Below are 16,557 nucleotides of genomic sequence, written 5' to 3'. Positions count from 1 at the left end.
ATGAAATTTAAAGTGCAAATTTTTTACTTTTGAAGCAAAAAAAATTGTGCTGACGTCAGATTAGAGCGATCTTGACCACATGTGAAAGTTGACTATAGAAAAAGTCATCACACAAAGTGGCTATTTGATTTTTGAGATAGAGTCTCTAGTGTTGGAGTTATGAACAGTGTGACAACTTACCCCGCTCTCCCCTACAATACCATAGCATCATGTCAGCAAATTGTGCACATGCAAGCGCTACTTATTTTCTTTTACTAGTGCTAGTAGGGCTTTTAATTATGATCACATCTGTAGACATAACAGTGGACACACACACACACCTGCGCGCAGATCTCCAGTGGTTTTCCACTCAGGCTTTGTGGCATCTCCCTGCAGCGAGTGGACAGGTTGAGGATGGCAGTGGCAGCCATGTGTGCCGCCTCTAAGTCGTGGGTGAAGTCGAAGCTGCTTTTGCTGCAGGTGCTGCTGGCGCTGCTTTCTCCGCCTCTGGCTCCGCCCCCGGCTCCACCCCCTCCACAACTCAGACTACTGCAGGGCCCGTAGCTGCTGGTGGTGCTGCTCGCTGAGCTCGGACTCTTGCAGTAGCGCTTGGCTGGTGGGATAGACAGAGTGATGTTGACATGGCGGATATATAGTATGACCGGCCAACCACTAGTAACATCTCCGACTAATTGTATCTAATTACATATATCTCACATGGCAATAATTAGCTTTTTTTTGTCTGTCCTAATATGACATACTGTCCTTTGTGAAGGGGGCCAGTTAGAAACCCATGTCATACATAGCAGTCTGTTGTCAAATCCCTGTGGAATGAATATTGTGTAAATGTATTATTATGAGACTGTAAATGATGGGGGGTTGAGGGGTTTCGGGCGGAGCTGTAGGTGAGAGACACAGAGACTCTTTTCAGTTTGACACAATGAGACACAACCACCAGCTGGGCATCAAAGTGGCATTTCCCACCGGGTGTCCCATTGCCATAACTCTCTCTTTCAATCTCCCCTTCACTTTTACTCTCCCTGCCTCTCATTAAAGGATGGCCGTGGTTCTCGCTGTTATCCGCACAGAATAGCAATTAACATCAGCCCTAAATCCAGACTCGACCGCCTCATTCATCATGCATCTGCTTCCAGATCATTTCCATACATTTCCATACCTTAGAAATATAGTCGAGCCCTGTCGAAGACCTCGGAGGCATTTTTATACAGTTTATTTTCACCATTCATCTTGCAATAAAACTTTGTTGGACATATTATCATTAATCAATGGATAAATCAATATGACTGTGAGGAAAATGCAAGCAGATGAGCATGCACACAGATTTTATAAAGCACGCGTGATCGTTCAGGTCTTACCGTCATCGCTTTTGGGCAGCGAGTCTCGACCGAGGACTTTGGGCGTGGCGGTTTGCCGTTTGCTGTAGACGTTGTGGTTGTCAAAGCCGTTGTAGTCGAAGCTGGTTTTGGAGTATTTCTCCAACTCTTTGGCAAGGTTGGAGCGTGGGGTTGTAGTGGGGACGTTGTTCTTATAACCGTACTGTGGAATTTCCAACTGTTTCACAAAGCACATGGGTCTGAAATAAAAATGAACAATAAACCTTAAACAAGCAGAGGTTTATCAGGTTACCATTGAATTCAGACTTGTGTTGGTTTGAAGGACCACAGCGGATGTGTTGATTACCTGAGGACCCGGTCTGAACTCTGGCTTGATTTGGTCCCGTCACAAGGTTGGTGTTTATCATGGACTTTGGCCAGTTTCTCCGCAGCTGCAATCGGGCAGCCCGACAGACTGAAGAAACAGAGAGATATAGGACTTTTTAAAGACATTTTACCAAGACAATAACAATCTGTGATAAATCACAAAAAAAAATTTTTATGTAAAGTTAAATGTATTATACAACCAAACAACAAATGTAGCATCATGCACAATGTTTGCACAAATACAACGCTAACATTCTGTAATTATTTTGTTTTAATCGGATGAATCTCATCTATAGTTACACTGCTCACACATTTTAAGTCTTAAGGGACAAACCCCTAACTCAGAAAATGTTTACAGTTGATCCAACAAAGGCTTAAAACAACCTAGCATATGTTGAAAGCCATCGGGTTGGGTTTGTGCCTATTTAACCCAATGCTGGATTTAAAATAACCCTATATAAGTGTATAATGCAATTCATTCATTCATTTTAAACATGCATGGCTTAAATGTCCAAATATGTGAGGGTCCTTTGATGATAATGCATTTGTTACCCTTCGATGAAGATTAAAACACTGCAAAAATGCTTAGTTGTTTTCAACCCATAGTTGGGTCAAATATGGACTTTTTCTAGGTTAATTTAACCTTGCGGTTGGTTGTGTCCCTTTTTGGCCAAACCATGTTGAAAGCAAACCAGTATATTTTAGAGTGTATGAAGTTGTAAACAGGTGCAGTGCTTAAAGGGACACTCTTTTTTGAAAATATGCTCATTTTCCAGCTCCCCTAGTTTTCAGGCGCTGCATAATATCATTCGTAACATCAAAGTCCTTGATTATTACACCAGAATGAGAGTATAGTTCCTAGCCATATCGGCCTAGAAAATCTCAACTTTTCATTTTCCATCGGTCTTAGTACACGATGTAACTACAGTAAGGTCACCAGACGTCCCCGTTTCCCGGTGACAGTCCCGTTTTTTGGTGTTTTGTCCCCGACTGGAGCTGTCCCAGAAATGTCCCCGTTTTACGTGTAATGATTATGGTACTGAGCATTTGTTTTGTGTAGGCTAAATATGTTTACATTTTGCATTATTCCTTCTGTTCTTCACGTTTACAATTCTATGAAATCAGCTGAAGTAGTACCTCATTTTTGATGAGGTATGTCTCTGTGCATTGTATAAAAAAGGAAAAAATTAGATTTAGGCTACAGAAATTGGTCAATTAATTGAATAAAAACATGCAAAAAATGACCTTCTTATTAATATTTTTCTATTGTTTTCAGTAAAAATATAAAAAAATTCTTAAATCAAGATGCATTTTCTTGATGGGCAAAATGACCTAAGAAAATAAGTCTAGTTTTTAGACCAAAATATCAAATTTGTGCTTAAAACAAGCAAAAAATCTGCCAACACTTAATTCAAGGAATTTTTTTTGCATGTTTTAAGCACAAATTCACTTTAATTTAATTTTTTTTGTCTTAAAGCTAGATTCTTAGGGGATCTTGCATCTTGATTTAAGAATGTTTAGATATTTGTACTGAAAACAAGACAAAAATACTATTAAGTAAGAAGTAAGTCATTTTTTGCAGTAAACCAAAAAAAAAAGTTTTGTCCCCATTTTTTAATTAATAGATAACAACAAATGAGATTTTAATGATATTTTGACATGTCCCCGGTTTTCATTTTAGAAATCTGGTCACCTTAAACTACAGAAGTGTCAATTTTTAAATAGGAAAAATACTCTTTGTTGTAGTTTTTTGCACGATGCTAACGGTCTAATCAGATTCAATGGATTGTGAATATGCTAAAAGTGGTACCGGCAGACCCGGAGATCAGCTGAATGGATTCCAAAACGGTAAAAATCAAATGTTTAATGCTAAATGAGCATATTTTCAAAAAAAGTGGAGTGTCCCTTTAAAAGCTGCTCTATGTGCGTGTATGTGTGTGTTGCAGTAATTTTCATGACAGAAATGAAGCTGCCAGGTTGCTATTAGGCCAGAGGAAATATATTTTCACTCTTGTGAGTACATGCGAGGTGTGTGTGTGTTTATTTCAGGGGTCTGGAGTGCATGGGTTTCATCCTCTGAGAGGTGTCAGTGATGTGCTAATAGCTGATGCTCCCTACAGCAGCTGCTGAGAGCTTTACCGTGGCACCCTCCCAAAATATCTGTGTGAAGAGAACGCATGACTGATTTAATCAGACTAATGAAATCCACACTTAGACCTTTCAACGGCGACAATGTGATGCTCTGCAAGGTTGTAAAACATCAGCAATGTGAGTGCTGCTTGCCAAGCAGTCAGAGTGGTTGCTAGGGTGTTCTGATGCGGTTGCTAAGGGGCATTTATTTTTAGCATGATGCTGTGTGGTTAGGTTTCTGTTATTTTGGTCTGTACATACAATATAGCTCACTCCTATTTCGATAGGAATTTCAAAAGATTAAAATTAAATTAACTGCACAGCACTCCTCGACAAGCAGTCTGATCTGAGCACAATGAGATAGATGTCGAGGTTTATACTTTAGATTTGTATAATACCCAGGATAAAGGTCATTGATTTGATTCATAGGGAACACACATACTGATAACATGTATACTTTGGATGCACTGCGAGTCTCTTTGCATGAAAGCATCTGCTAAATGCATAAATGTAAATGAACTTTACTGCTTTAAAGGGGACAAATCATGAAAATCTGGTCCCTGGTGCTTCTATCAACCTAGAAAATGTGAAAAAGATCAACCCAGTAACTAAGTTTTGTTAACCCATTCTCTACAAGCATGTGGAAAAATATCTAATTGAAATTTGGCTCCCCCTGTGATGTCAGAAGGGGATCTTTTAATAATAATACCGCCCCTTAATCTGCACTATCCAACCACAGCACTTCCATTTTGTGCAGAGATCAGCTCATTTGCATTTTAAAGGACACACCCAAAAACGGCACATTTTAATACAAAGTGGCAATTTTGTGAAGCTAGAACTTCAGTGGACACCAAAGATTTATTTGACATCTTAAAAAAAGTCTTGTGAAATGTCCCCTTTATCAGGTATAATGCAAAAGGACAAACATAAGCCGCGCTTCGAGGAAAAACACAAAGAGGTTAATAATAAATAGCCGGTTGTCTTTCTCCGGTAAGAGCGCTCCAGATGGAGTGTAACTCACCTCCTGTGAGAGTTCCGGTTGCTGTTGACGTGACCCCGGCCCGTGCAGCCAGGCGTGGGGCACTTAAGAACATTTTCATACATTGCAAGAACTTGACAGCAGGCGTGAGAAACAGGGTGGAAGATTAAGAGTTAGAGGTCTACAGTTAGTGATCTGCATTAGTGTGAAACACTGTCATTATCACCAGCGAGCTACACAACCAAAGACATCAAACAGCTTGCAAGAAAACTGCTAATGAAAGAACGGTTGCGAGCGCATGCACCATGCAGCGTGACACATGCAACAAATAAGACACAAACACTCCATTCAGTTTGTTGTTTTGCGTTTCATTATATTGTGGGTTATTCAGTGGCAGTTTTGCTAGCAGTGTATAATTGGATTGCTGGTTACTAGCTTTAAAGACATTAAAACAAGACTTTAATTCAGTAAAGCCATTTACTGTATACATTAAGAGCGGAAAAAGGAAAGCAAAGGTATAGTTGGCAGATAAAACAGTATGATAATGTCATTGTTTCTCTGCTATAGCAGTTGTTTGACTATAGTGTCACTTATATCCATGTTATAATGAAATATTGGCAACTAGATCATATATTAACTAACAACTACAGGCTTTCAAGAAGGATACGTCCATTTGCAAATACATCACAATAGAACAAAAAGCTGTCCCCATCAGGTCATTTCATGGGGTTCTGCAAGATGTTGCAGGTAAAATCTGCTTCTTTCTTTCTTTAACTCGCCAGCACAGTAGATGTGAATGATGCAGATGGTTTAACAAAAACCTTGAATCTGGATTGGACTGTGATCACCTACTGAAGCTGCCTCGTATATAATGCTTTCAGTGCTTTATACTGTAGGTTTGTCACATCAGCAGCCAGATAAATGACATCTCTCACATGTGAACATCTATTATTTTTCTTTCTGTAATAAATGTGCTTTTGGTTTCACCACAACTGTCCAACACCGTCTACACTCCCTGTAGACACCAGTATGATGACAGATCAGCAGACCGCCGGAGTCGAGGACAGAAAAGACGGGCAGGAGTGAGCAGATCTGCACTCTTCATCATCACATCCTTACGGTGCATTCACATGTTAACGGTTGACGAAGGGTGTGTTTGAAATGTTGCCTACAGTCAATCACAGTGGCCGCTACACATGCTCCTCTGTTTTCCGGTCTTGCATAAATGTCTCTGACTCTGCACTAGGCTATTTGCATACACTCTAAAAATGGCTGCATGGGTTAATTTTGACCCATAATGGGTAAATATTGGACAGAACACACTGTTGGGTTAAAATTTATCCAATATTGGGTTGTGTTAGCCCAACTTTTGGGTTATTATACCCAATGGTTGCATAATAACAACCCAACATTGGGTCATTTTTAACCCAGCATGTGTTCTTTCCAATATTTACCCATTATGGGTCAAAAATAACCCAGCCATTTTTAGAATGTAAGATGATCTGACGCATGCATTGGCGCTTGAAAAATTGAGAAATGTACAACTTGACTTGACGCAGACGGATCCACAATTCAGTTCCACAAGGCATGACATCACCAATTCAAAGTAAATGGGAAGCATTAATAGATGTGCCAACCTAGTCTCACGGAGTTGCGTATAAATAGCACGAAGTGTGAAAATTGTGCAATACAAATGCCAAATTCCACTTTGGCGTGCATATGATACGCCAGTCCTTCCCATTTACTTAATTAAACGGTGCATCTTTTTGTCGTTTTATTTATTGGTTGCTCAATTTTTTTGCTTTTTTTACCATTTTCGCTTGAGTTTAGGGTTATAACAACTTTTTGTTATATAAAAATGACATCCTAACCCAAACCCCAATTCTAACCCCAACTCCAAGCGACCATGGCTTAAATATAGACAAAAACATGGAGAAACCTGTATATTAAATAACCTCCTTAAGCAAATCTCAAATCTAACCCTAAACCCAAACGAAAATTGAGAAACCAATATATAAAACGACAAAAAAGGATGCGCCGTTTAGGTGAATGGGAAGGACTGGCGTATCATATGCACACCAAAGTGGAATTTGGCATATGTATTGCACGTTTTTCACACTTCGTGCTATTTATACGCATCTACATGAGACTGGGTTCAGTTTTATTTAATAAATAAAATAATTATATTTGCAATACGTGTAAATTATTATATTTATTAAATGCTGCATTAATGGGAGAATAAAAGCCCTCCCTATACTGACCCCTAGCCCAACCCAATCAATACTTTTATTCTTATTAACCACTCGTTTATACTTTTTGAACATATTCTTTATTTTTATTGAAAATAAATGCTTTTTTGATGTGATGTGTGATAGGAAAGGGGAAAAGATTGAAGTCGGGAAAAGGCAGCTTTGAACCAAGGACATTGCATCAAAAGCCAGATCTATGAGCCATATGCTCTACTGAGGCATTTGATTTCTGCATGTCTTCTTTTTAACTTTAGCGGCCTAACCACACATTGGTGGGCGGAACTAGTGTAAATAGTGTGTATAACAAAAGTTAACGTTCTCTATTATGAATGTGCCAAATTTCTTTCCAAAAACATTTTACAAGAGACTTCCATGAACTCCCACTGGCAGGAGAATGATAAGCAGAAAATCTCCAAATACTGTATGATAATATGATATGATTGACAAAATCAACTCCCAATGACTCAACATACACGCTAGACATTGTCATCTTTCACGTCACTGTACAAACTAAAGTGATGGTCATGTAAAAATGCCCTTTCTGTGCCACCCAAGTGCCAGCTCACAAACTCTGTGCCATCTGGACGCGCTAAAGCAAATGTTTTTGTGAACTAATTTCAGTCTGTTGTCAAAGCCGTCAGTTAGTTTGATTGCCATCTGGTCCATTTGTGAATAAAACTCGCTCACAATTCTTTTTTGCATTTTAATGAATCTCATAAAAGAGGCTTTAATGGAAGAGTTGCACAAGGTGAGCGAGTGGAAATCATAGCAAACGTCTCGTCCGTCCTCTTTCATCAGATTATAATTATTAAACAGTTTATTCAACTGGATTTAATTGAGCGTCTAAAACAATATGAGAAATCTAAGCAGCTTATTAAAGTAGCCTTCATTAGGATACCATCACAGTTATCAACAGAAACAATAAATGCATTCATGCATGACTGTGATATTGAGATCGCTCGTGTCCATCACGCAAAGACTAAACTAATCACTCCAACTTTCCAGTGCAATTTCATGTTCATTTAATCACAACAAACAATTCAAACTGACTGTATGTACTGATTTATTGATGAAAATGTAATGTTTTTCATTGGGTAGATATTTGTTTTTGTAGTGAAGCTATACTTTTTATCGTGTAAAATGTGTAAAGACATTTCTAAAAGGCTGTTACACACTATTATAGAAATACTTTTATAGAGTGTTCAAAACTGCAGGAATGACCCAGATGTTTGCTTGAAGTTTGTGGTGTGTCGTACGACAGCATGCAAAATGAACCAAAGTGTGTAACTGTAAACAATCTCAGTCCCACAGAAACCAAACAGACAGACAAATAATCAACCAAAGCATACAAAGTGAACAGGACAAGCGTTGATGTTCTTACTTTCTGGTGGGACTCTGTCTTTATGAGGACATCCAGACAGACTGCGATGGTGAGGGTACAAACCCGTCACATGACCTGTCCCATCACAACCAGGCGTCGGGCACCGACTTTCTTTCTTCCCTGACCGTGAAGAATCTACAAAGAGAATATTGATAAGTAAACATGTAAGCAATTACAAGCATTTGATATATTAATATCACTGTTATGTGTTTTTACTTCTTTCACAGATGTTATGTTGTTTTGGCATGAGGTCTGGTCCACATTATAGTTTATTCTGGCCAAGAACTGCACACTTAGATCGTCTGACAGACATGTAAAGTTTTGTATGTACATATGATTTAGGGGTGGATATATCCAAAACACCAACAAATTAGGGGACATGTGCAAAGACTTTCTTCTCATCCAAAAATATTAAGCACAGATTATTAGAGTTACACTACTGCTTATTTTCCTGATGTTGTTCTTTTGATCTTAAAAACCTTTTGATCTTAAATGTGTTTAGACAAAATGTTAGTTGTGCAAAATGTAGCCAAAAAGTATAGCTTTTTGATGATGCTATAATAGATTAAAGTTTTAATTTACTAGGACTAATTTAAGTTATTTTCATAATTTTGTGTGTGTACTGTTTTCTATAAGAAAATTTGTAATAAAGAATAACAACACTGCTAAAAAGTTTAGGCCCACTTGACTAAAATGACTGCTTCTCATGATCTTAAATGTTTGAATTTATTTTTGTAGACTAAGATATATTTTTTATTAAATTTAATAACTTTAAAAACAGTTTCTTTCATTTATTTTTTACACAGAATGACACATAATGTGTTTAATTACTGAGCCCCTAAGGTCACAATGGAGTAAAAAAAATATAAAGTTTAGTTTCATGTGTTCACGTGAAACTTTCATGTGCATAATTTTTTTTTTTAAGTTTAGTTTCGCGTGCTCACGTGAAACTAACGCGTGCGCATGTGAATATATTGCGTGCGCACATGAAAGTGAAAGTGTTACGTGCGCACGCAAAACTAAACGCGATAGTTTCACGTGTGCACGCGAAACTAAACTTTATTTAATTTTTGATCCATGTCACCTTAGGGTGCTCCGTATTAAATAGCATGCAAACAATGTGATTTTTTTTACAGTGCAATATAAAAAAATTTATTGAACTGAATAATAAAGAGCCAATAAGAGTCTAGAATAGATCAGTCTAGAACTCTTTCAGTACTGTTTAAAAGTCATCTCACAACATAATTCACAAAGTCACATTTGTGTTGTTTTGATGAGTATTAATAGAGAATTAGTAAATCTTTTGACCAGTTGTGTAAATCAAGAAACATTACAGAATATAGTTCTAATGTAAATATCCCAGCAAGCAATGCAGTAGCTGTCAATTCACTGTCTTGCTGAATTCATACGTATTTAAGAAAAGGGCTAATTTCATAAAAAACAATAACAAAACCCTGCCCCTGACCCCAACGTCACAATGTACAAATGTGGTCGTACGAATTAATACAAATTAACCAAACCATAAAATACGAACAAACTGCCATGAGTGAGTCAACATTGATTACAAGGTGATCAGTTTTTATTGATTTATTTCATTTCTTTTTGAGCTATGATTACATTTTCACTGACAGCACAAATTTTGCATGGTTTTGGTGTAGATGTCTGGGCTGTATTTGGACGGCTATTAGACGTCTTTTAAATGCAAAAATTGGGTATAGTTTACGGTAAGTGCTAAAAAAAAACATGATAACTTTGGGCGAATACATTTATTACCGCCTGTCTTTTTCTGATGTGTTGATCGTAAACATGACTTGACTCAAAACTTGTGAAATCTGATTCCTGAAAATTGCATAAAGGCAGTTAATCAGATCTGTGCTTGGGATGGTCATGTGATGGTCATCTAAATGCTAAGACTAATGTCGCATTTCCCCCTCCCCTTTTGATTTCTGTTTGAGATACCTTTACCTCTCAGTCTGAGTCTAATAAACACACATATGTCTCTACAATCGCCCTGCTTCTGGTGACTGATCTCTGGTTGTTTGGGGGAGAGAGAGAGAGAGAGAGAGAGAGAGAGAGAGCACAGGCGAGTGGAATACATATTAGAAAGTGCTGGATATTGATTGTGGCCCAGGACAAGCCACGCTTTGCATAGCAAATGGCCTCCATTAGCATAGCGTCTGAGGATAATTAATGTGCAGTCAGTGGTCCTGCCGTTTGTTATCGGTCATACTGATACTGTTCAATTTCCATCTCCGCCTCGTGCCTTCTTTAAGCAAGAGCTCCTTCCATAACTGTCAGGCCTACACACTTTTTATAAATCATAATGCCTCCTGGTTAAGGAGCGTCTGCCGTTATCTCTGCCGTGGCGAGATGTTATCGTCGTGTAATGGCCGAGCGTCCCTCATTATTCTGCCATTAGAGAGAAAGTGTCTGGCCAAACGTCCTTTTGCACATGCTGTCAGCCCATCGTCATCTTAAGAGAGAGCGTATGAAAGTTTTAAAAGAGTAGTTCAATCAAAAATGAAAATTCACTTTGTGCTGTTATAACCTGTATGATTTTCTTTTTGAATGCATGGACTGTCACACACCAGAAAGTTGTTTAGTGTCATCGACAGCAAACCTGGCGCAATGCATCTTACATGGCGAGATAAAATAGCCACATGAGAACTGAGAGCGTCATCAGAGAGAAAGATTTGGATTGAATAATGAACTGAAAAATCTTATATGCCTTTATGTTCAAAACGTTCAGCTTCTTGACCTTTCTCACACAATCAGACTCGACAGCTCTTAAAACTAATATAAAATTATAAATCGTCAACATAAGCTTTTCTTTGCATCCAAATAAACAATATTTACAGTAGGTATATAATCATTTATTATGCAATTTAAAATGTAATAATTCATTTTAATTTTTAGGTAAAGCCACTTTAAAGGTGCAATTTGTAAGATATTTGCAGTAAAATGTCCAAAAACCACTAGGCCAGTGTTATATATTTTGTCCAGCTGATTACTATCAATATCTGTAATGTTTTCAACTACTTGTAAATCGTGAGAAAAGTTCCATTCAAAACATTGACACGGGGCAGTGCAGTCTCCTGTCAATGACGTTAATATCCATGTGACCCTTTGTCACCGCCTTTACTGACGTAAACGACATGACAACAGTGGTCGAGCTCGAACAAATAAAATGGCGGCCAAGGAATCAGCTGGAGCACAAATTTAGTGAAAATAAACGTATATTTTCACTTTTTAAGCATTTTAATTGCATTTCTAGCGAGAAATTAGTATTGTAGTTTTCAAATATGTGATTAGTTATCACAAAGGCGCTCTCTGTTTATATTTCAAACACGCTGCCTTTGAAGTGTGTCGGAAAGCCTTTCTCTGAGCGGCCTTCAGGCCTCCGAGGCCGAAGTCATTTCCTCAAGAGGCAGCGAGGCAACAAGTCCTCACTGCCTTGAGTTTTCGGACACAGCGAGCCAGTGTTGTGGACAAATGCGGAACTATGCGATAGCGCCTGTCGGGCTACGCGCTTGCTTATGAACTTATGGATATCTCTGTACCGTCTGCCTCTGGTTGTGTCAGCTCCTGTAAGCGTACGGGCCAACCAAACGACCCAGAAAGAGTTTGGAACAAAACGAGGGAGGATCAATTTGTTGCATTATCTGGATGGAGAGAGCTTCACGACAACATTTAACTAGACCGAGATTCTGATCCTGCTTGTGTTTTACGCGATGGGTGAGTTGTTTTGATTCGTAACCCTTCAAAAAATGTATGCTATTATATTGATCACAACATTAGTGTGTAGATTGTAATCAGCGCGTCTTCCCGCGGACGATATGCACATCAAAGGTATTGTACAGCAATATAAATGGTCATTTTAAGACACTTCACAATAAGATTTGTACTGTCAATACATTATGTCAAAAATCATTGTAGATTGTAAGTTGAAAACTTAATTCTGTGCTGTGTTTACCATCGAATTTGGACTAATACTGTAATATCAATATGACTAACAATTTCGTTTTGAACATCACATATAAACTTACATAATGAAATAAACGATGTCATCAAACGCAACATTTATAAGACTTGATTACCTTACGTGATTTCTCGTTCGCGTCTGATTGATGGCCATCAGTGGTTCAGTGGTTGAGTTAAAGACTACAAATCCCATAATTCCACGCTGCTTCAGAGCGTCATTGTTATTGTTTGATCTGGCGCCATCTAGCGGCGAAAATTATACAAACTGCATCTTTAAAACAATTCAACAACAATAACAACAACGCTATCAATTTGTACGGATGTTACGAGGTGGCTATTTCGTATTAATTCGTACAACCACATTCGTACATTTTTGTACGATTTGCTTTTGCCCCATGACATGGTGTTTAGGGCTTAGGGATGGGGTTTGTTATTGTTTTTTATGATAATTGTGTGTTTTTGTACGATTCACTTTGTACGAATTCATACAGATTAGCCGACACGTAAGATACGAATTATCGTGAGATCAGGCTGGCTATAATAAATAATTTGATTTAGTACAGAAGCATTGCTGACTAAATCAGGTTTCCCACCCCTTAGTTAACTTAAATTCAAGGACCTTTCAAAGTCTTTCCAGGTCCAATACCCTTAAATTCAAGGACTAAATGTGGGGAGACATTTCAAGCCAGAGCAAGGTAACATCGAGTTGCCTTTTAAGATACATTGTTACAGTTCCCTTTTGAGGGAACTCGCGCTGCGTCACTGCGGTGACACTTTGGGGACGCCTCCAGGGTTAAGTGCGCCTGAATGTGTAAATCAAATTCAACCAATGGTTAGGCTTAACGACAAAGACAGGGTGACGCGGGAGCCAGGAAGTATATCGCTATCTGAAATATTGCCAAAGACGGCGTTACAGCGACGCAGGAAGTAGGGAAAGGGTGACACAGCGTCTCGTTCCCTTCTTAGGGAACAACAGTTACATACGTAACCTGAGACGTTTTCATTTGTCAAACACAACTATGCAAAAAAGCATTTTGGTATGAATCAACATTCGCATACAGAAGATATAAGCATTTAAAACGAACAGTTTAGCACGTGTGCTTAAAAAGTCTAGAATTTTATGTTATTATCCTACACTACACAGGGAATAATATGGATTTTTTTTCCAGAAAACTTCTTGCATAAAATTGATTCAAGCACTTTCAATGACCTGTATCTATGTATGTATATTTTCAAAAACTTCCCAGGGCTTTGAATTTTTTCCCCCAGATTCACAAACTTTCAAGGACCCGTGGGAATCCTGTAAATGTATCAAGCATGGGGATGATGATAATAAAATGATAAATTAGATTTTTTTAGTAACCCATGTCAGTATAAATATTAAATAATGTCCACATGAGCACTGACATGGCCAATATTATGAATGATTATTTTGGAAAATGTAGAAAATGTTGCATTATCCTCATAAAGTAATGCTCTCAAAGATTTGGTCATGCAATTTGCCTCTGCAATCCCCAGAGAAATACAGTTAAACTCCCTGGAAAGGCAGCGCTGTCCAATTTCCTTGCTTATTTTCTATTCCAGTGTTCATCCAGTGGCAGAGCTGTATTTCCACACAGTGAGTTTATAAATAGTCAGACTGTGCCGTTGGATGATATTTGCTGCTCTCCCGGCCGTGCAGATTGCCATTACTTATGCCTGACAAGCTAAGCCTGTGATGTGGCCATGCTGGCCTTTCTGAGCAACATTAATCCACTGCTGTTTCCACCGCGGGGATGGAGATGTATGAAAAAGCTTGTACCAGGGTCACTGTGGGTTCCTCTTAGAGTAAAGGAATCCACTTGAAATGACCTTTCTGTACTGGGGATGTTAAATGACATTTGATGATGAGATGGTATTCAAGAATAAACAGTGAACCAGTAGCACAGGCTGATCCTGAATCTGTGATGTAAGAAAATTGGTCAAAACCGTAAAAAAGGTAATTGGGGTGGTACCCTTTCAAAAAGAAAACCTTTGCACTTAAAGACCTCATATTAGTTGGTATCAAACGTACATATCTATACCTAATGGTACGTATTAGGACATTTTTAAAGGGTATGACTCCAATGACAGCTTGGGGACCATTTTCCGACCATTTCTGACAGTGTAGGAACTTTCCTGAATTTCCCAGTAGTTTACTGTAAATGTTAATTGTTGTAACCCTGCATTATGATGATTTTCAATTTATTAGTAAACAGCACAATGTGTCGAGAAATTGCAGAAATTACCTTTCAGGTAGAAGGGCTTCCTCAGTCCATCATGGTGCAGACGTGCCTTACGTTCCTCTGCGTAGCTGTGTCGTAAACCATCATGCAAATGCAATCGATTTCCCCTGACTGCCTCTGAGGCCATTTTCTCCCGCATGGCTTTGGTCCGCTCGGTTTCCAGTGCTATGGCCTTCTCCAGAAGCGACAGATTGCCCTTGGTCATATCGAACACTTCCTCCGAGTGGTCCGACGCTACGGACGTGGTGTCCTCATCGCAGTCCGGAAAGCTGTTGTGCTCTTGTGAAAAGGTCTTGGAGCGAGGGCTGAGCTGCTCCTCCAGCTTCATCAGGTTGACCATGTCCGAGTAGTTACGCTCAAGGACGCGGCGTTCCTCGGGGTTGTGGAGCTGCTGTTGGGCCTCCTGAGAAAGTTGATGAACCTGCTGGCTGTTGGTCGGCTTGGTTTCGCTTAGCTTACGCGCCAGGTCAAAGCATTGGTTGCGAAGACACTCCAAACTGCTCAGGCAAACTTCCTCATCGCTCCTATCTGCCATCTGACCATTAGTGTTGGTTCTGCCCTGCCCACAATTGTTGAGTCCATTAGCGTTAATGTTCCCGCACTCTCCGTTCTCTTGATAGTCTCCTTCGTGAACGTCTGAAAGTGTAACTCCGTGACCCTGTGCCAAGAGCTTAAGCGAGTCCACCGTCTCTCTGACCACATCACTGTTGACGTCTAGGCTCAGCTCACCCTTCCTAGAACATTCCTCACCTTCCTCGTCCTCGTCTTCATAATCATATTCGTCCTCTTCTTCATCCTCCTCTTCTTCCTCCTCCTCCTCCTCTGCGCTGTTCGAGGAGTTGCTGTTCATCTCTGACTCAGTCATGGCCCGGTAAGCAGCATCCTCAGCAATCTTGCCAAGGTTAAGCAAAGATTTGGCCACCAGTTCATCGTAGTTTTCGTATTCGTCGTTGTTGTTGTCGTCCTTCTCCACTGTTGCGCTCTGTTTACCGCAGTTTATATGATCACTATCTGTCAAAGACAAACAAACAGTTTTTCTTCAATCACAGCACTTGCAGCTCTTGACAAGATTTTATGAATCTCTGTAAGATTTCATCACTATTGTATATCATCAGTAAGGGACAGCAAAGGACTCTTATGTGTATATTAGTGTTATGTTTATGATGTAAATAAATGGCTAGCTAACGTCAGAACGCTAACATCAGAATGTTGTCTGACGCTCCATTGGTTATGCCATCCAACTTGGCACCTACAAAAGAGCATCTCAAATGAATTTCGTTGGTTCTGATGTACTTTGCATGCTGTCTGTGTAGACAACTGACCTTGCAGGCATTGAATCAGCTCACAAGGTTCTGAGACACAGTCGATATAACAGGTGAGTACAGAAGGCAGGGTTAATGTCAATACATTAGAGAGCTTGATTCTTAATTAGACTGCAAGTTTCTGTCAGGTTTGATTGGAGAGAGCTTCGTCCTGTCATGTGTGTCTGACTGAGATGTCTGAAGAGGATGAGACACGACTGAGACACATCACACGACTGACTTAACTTATCAAGGAGACATTCAACCACGACCAGAAATAACCTCAAACAGATATTGCGACATTCTATAGGGGCACTTGGGGCACATATTACACAAAATCCACTTTTACAAGATATTGGACATAAATGTGTGTTGGCAGTCTGTGAACACAACCACCCTACAATGAAAAAAAAAACCATTTCTCTCCTTTTTTTCAATCCCCATTTAACCGAAACAGTCTCATTAGACATGCTGTTTTGATTCTCTTAGCAATGTGATGTCACAGTGCTAAAGCCCCGCCCATGGCCGCTGACTGATTACCATAGTTTCTGCCTTCAGTGAGTTGGTCGCTA

At 39.3% G+C, this 16,557-nt stretch overlaps 2 protein-coding genes across 6 annotated transcripts in view; one reads left to right on the top strand and one right to left on the bottom strand.

Annotated features, from left to right (window-relative positions):
• Positions 1 to 16,557, top strand: part of psen1 (presenilin 1) — a 187,453-nt gene that overhangs the window by 30,086 nt on the left and 140,810 nt on the right. The window lies entirely within an intron of this gene.
• The window catches only part of myt1lb (myelin transcription factor 1-like, b), an 81,331-nt gene that overhangs the window by 14,469 nt on the left and 50,305 nt on the right, over positions 1 to 16,557 (bottom strand). For all 5 annotated transcript variants that reach the window (XM_065288102.2, XM_065288104.2, XM_065288100.2 and 2 more), the window contains 6 exons: positions 14,688 to 15,695; positions 8,440 to 8,574; positions 4,852 to 4,942; positions 1,681 to 1,788; positions 1,356 to 1,573; positions 321 to 592 (listed from right to left, as the gene is read on the bottom strand). In XM_065288102.2, coding sequence (XP_065144174.2) covers positions 321 to 592; positions 1,356 to 1,573; positions 1,681 to 1,788; positions 4,852 to 4,942; positions 8,440 to 8,574; positions 14,688 to 15,695 — 1,832 coding nt within the window. The remainder of the gene's footprint in view (positions 1 to 320; positions 593 to 1,355; positions 1,574 to 1,680; positions 1,789 to 4,851; positions 4,943 to 8,439; positions 8,575 to 14,687; positions 15,696 to 16,557) is intronic.

This window comes from Paramisgurnus dabryanus, chromosome 17 (genome assembly GCF_030506205.2).
Source record: "Paramisgurnus dabryanus chromosome 17, PD_genome_1.1, whole genome shotgun sequence".
In the NCBI taxonomy this organism is placed as follows: Eukaryota; Metazoa; Chordata; class Actinopteri; order Cypriniformes; family Cobitidae; genus Paramisgurnus; species Paramisgurnus dabryanus.
The sequence above is the reverse complement of the archived record's forward strand: the minus strand, read 5'-3'. Positions and strand labels throughout refer to the sequence as shown.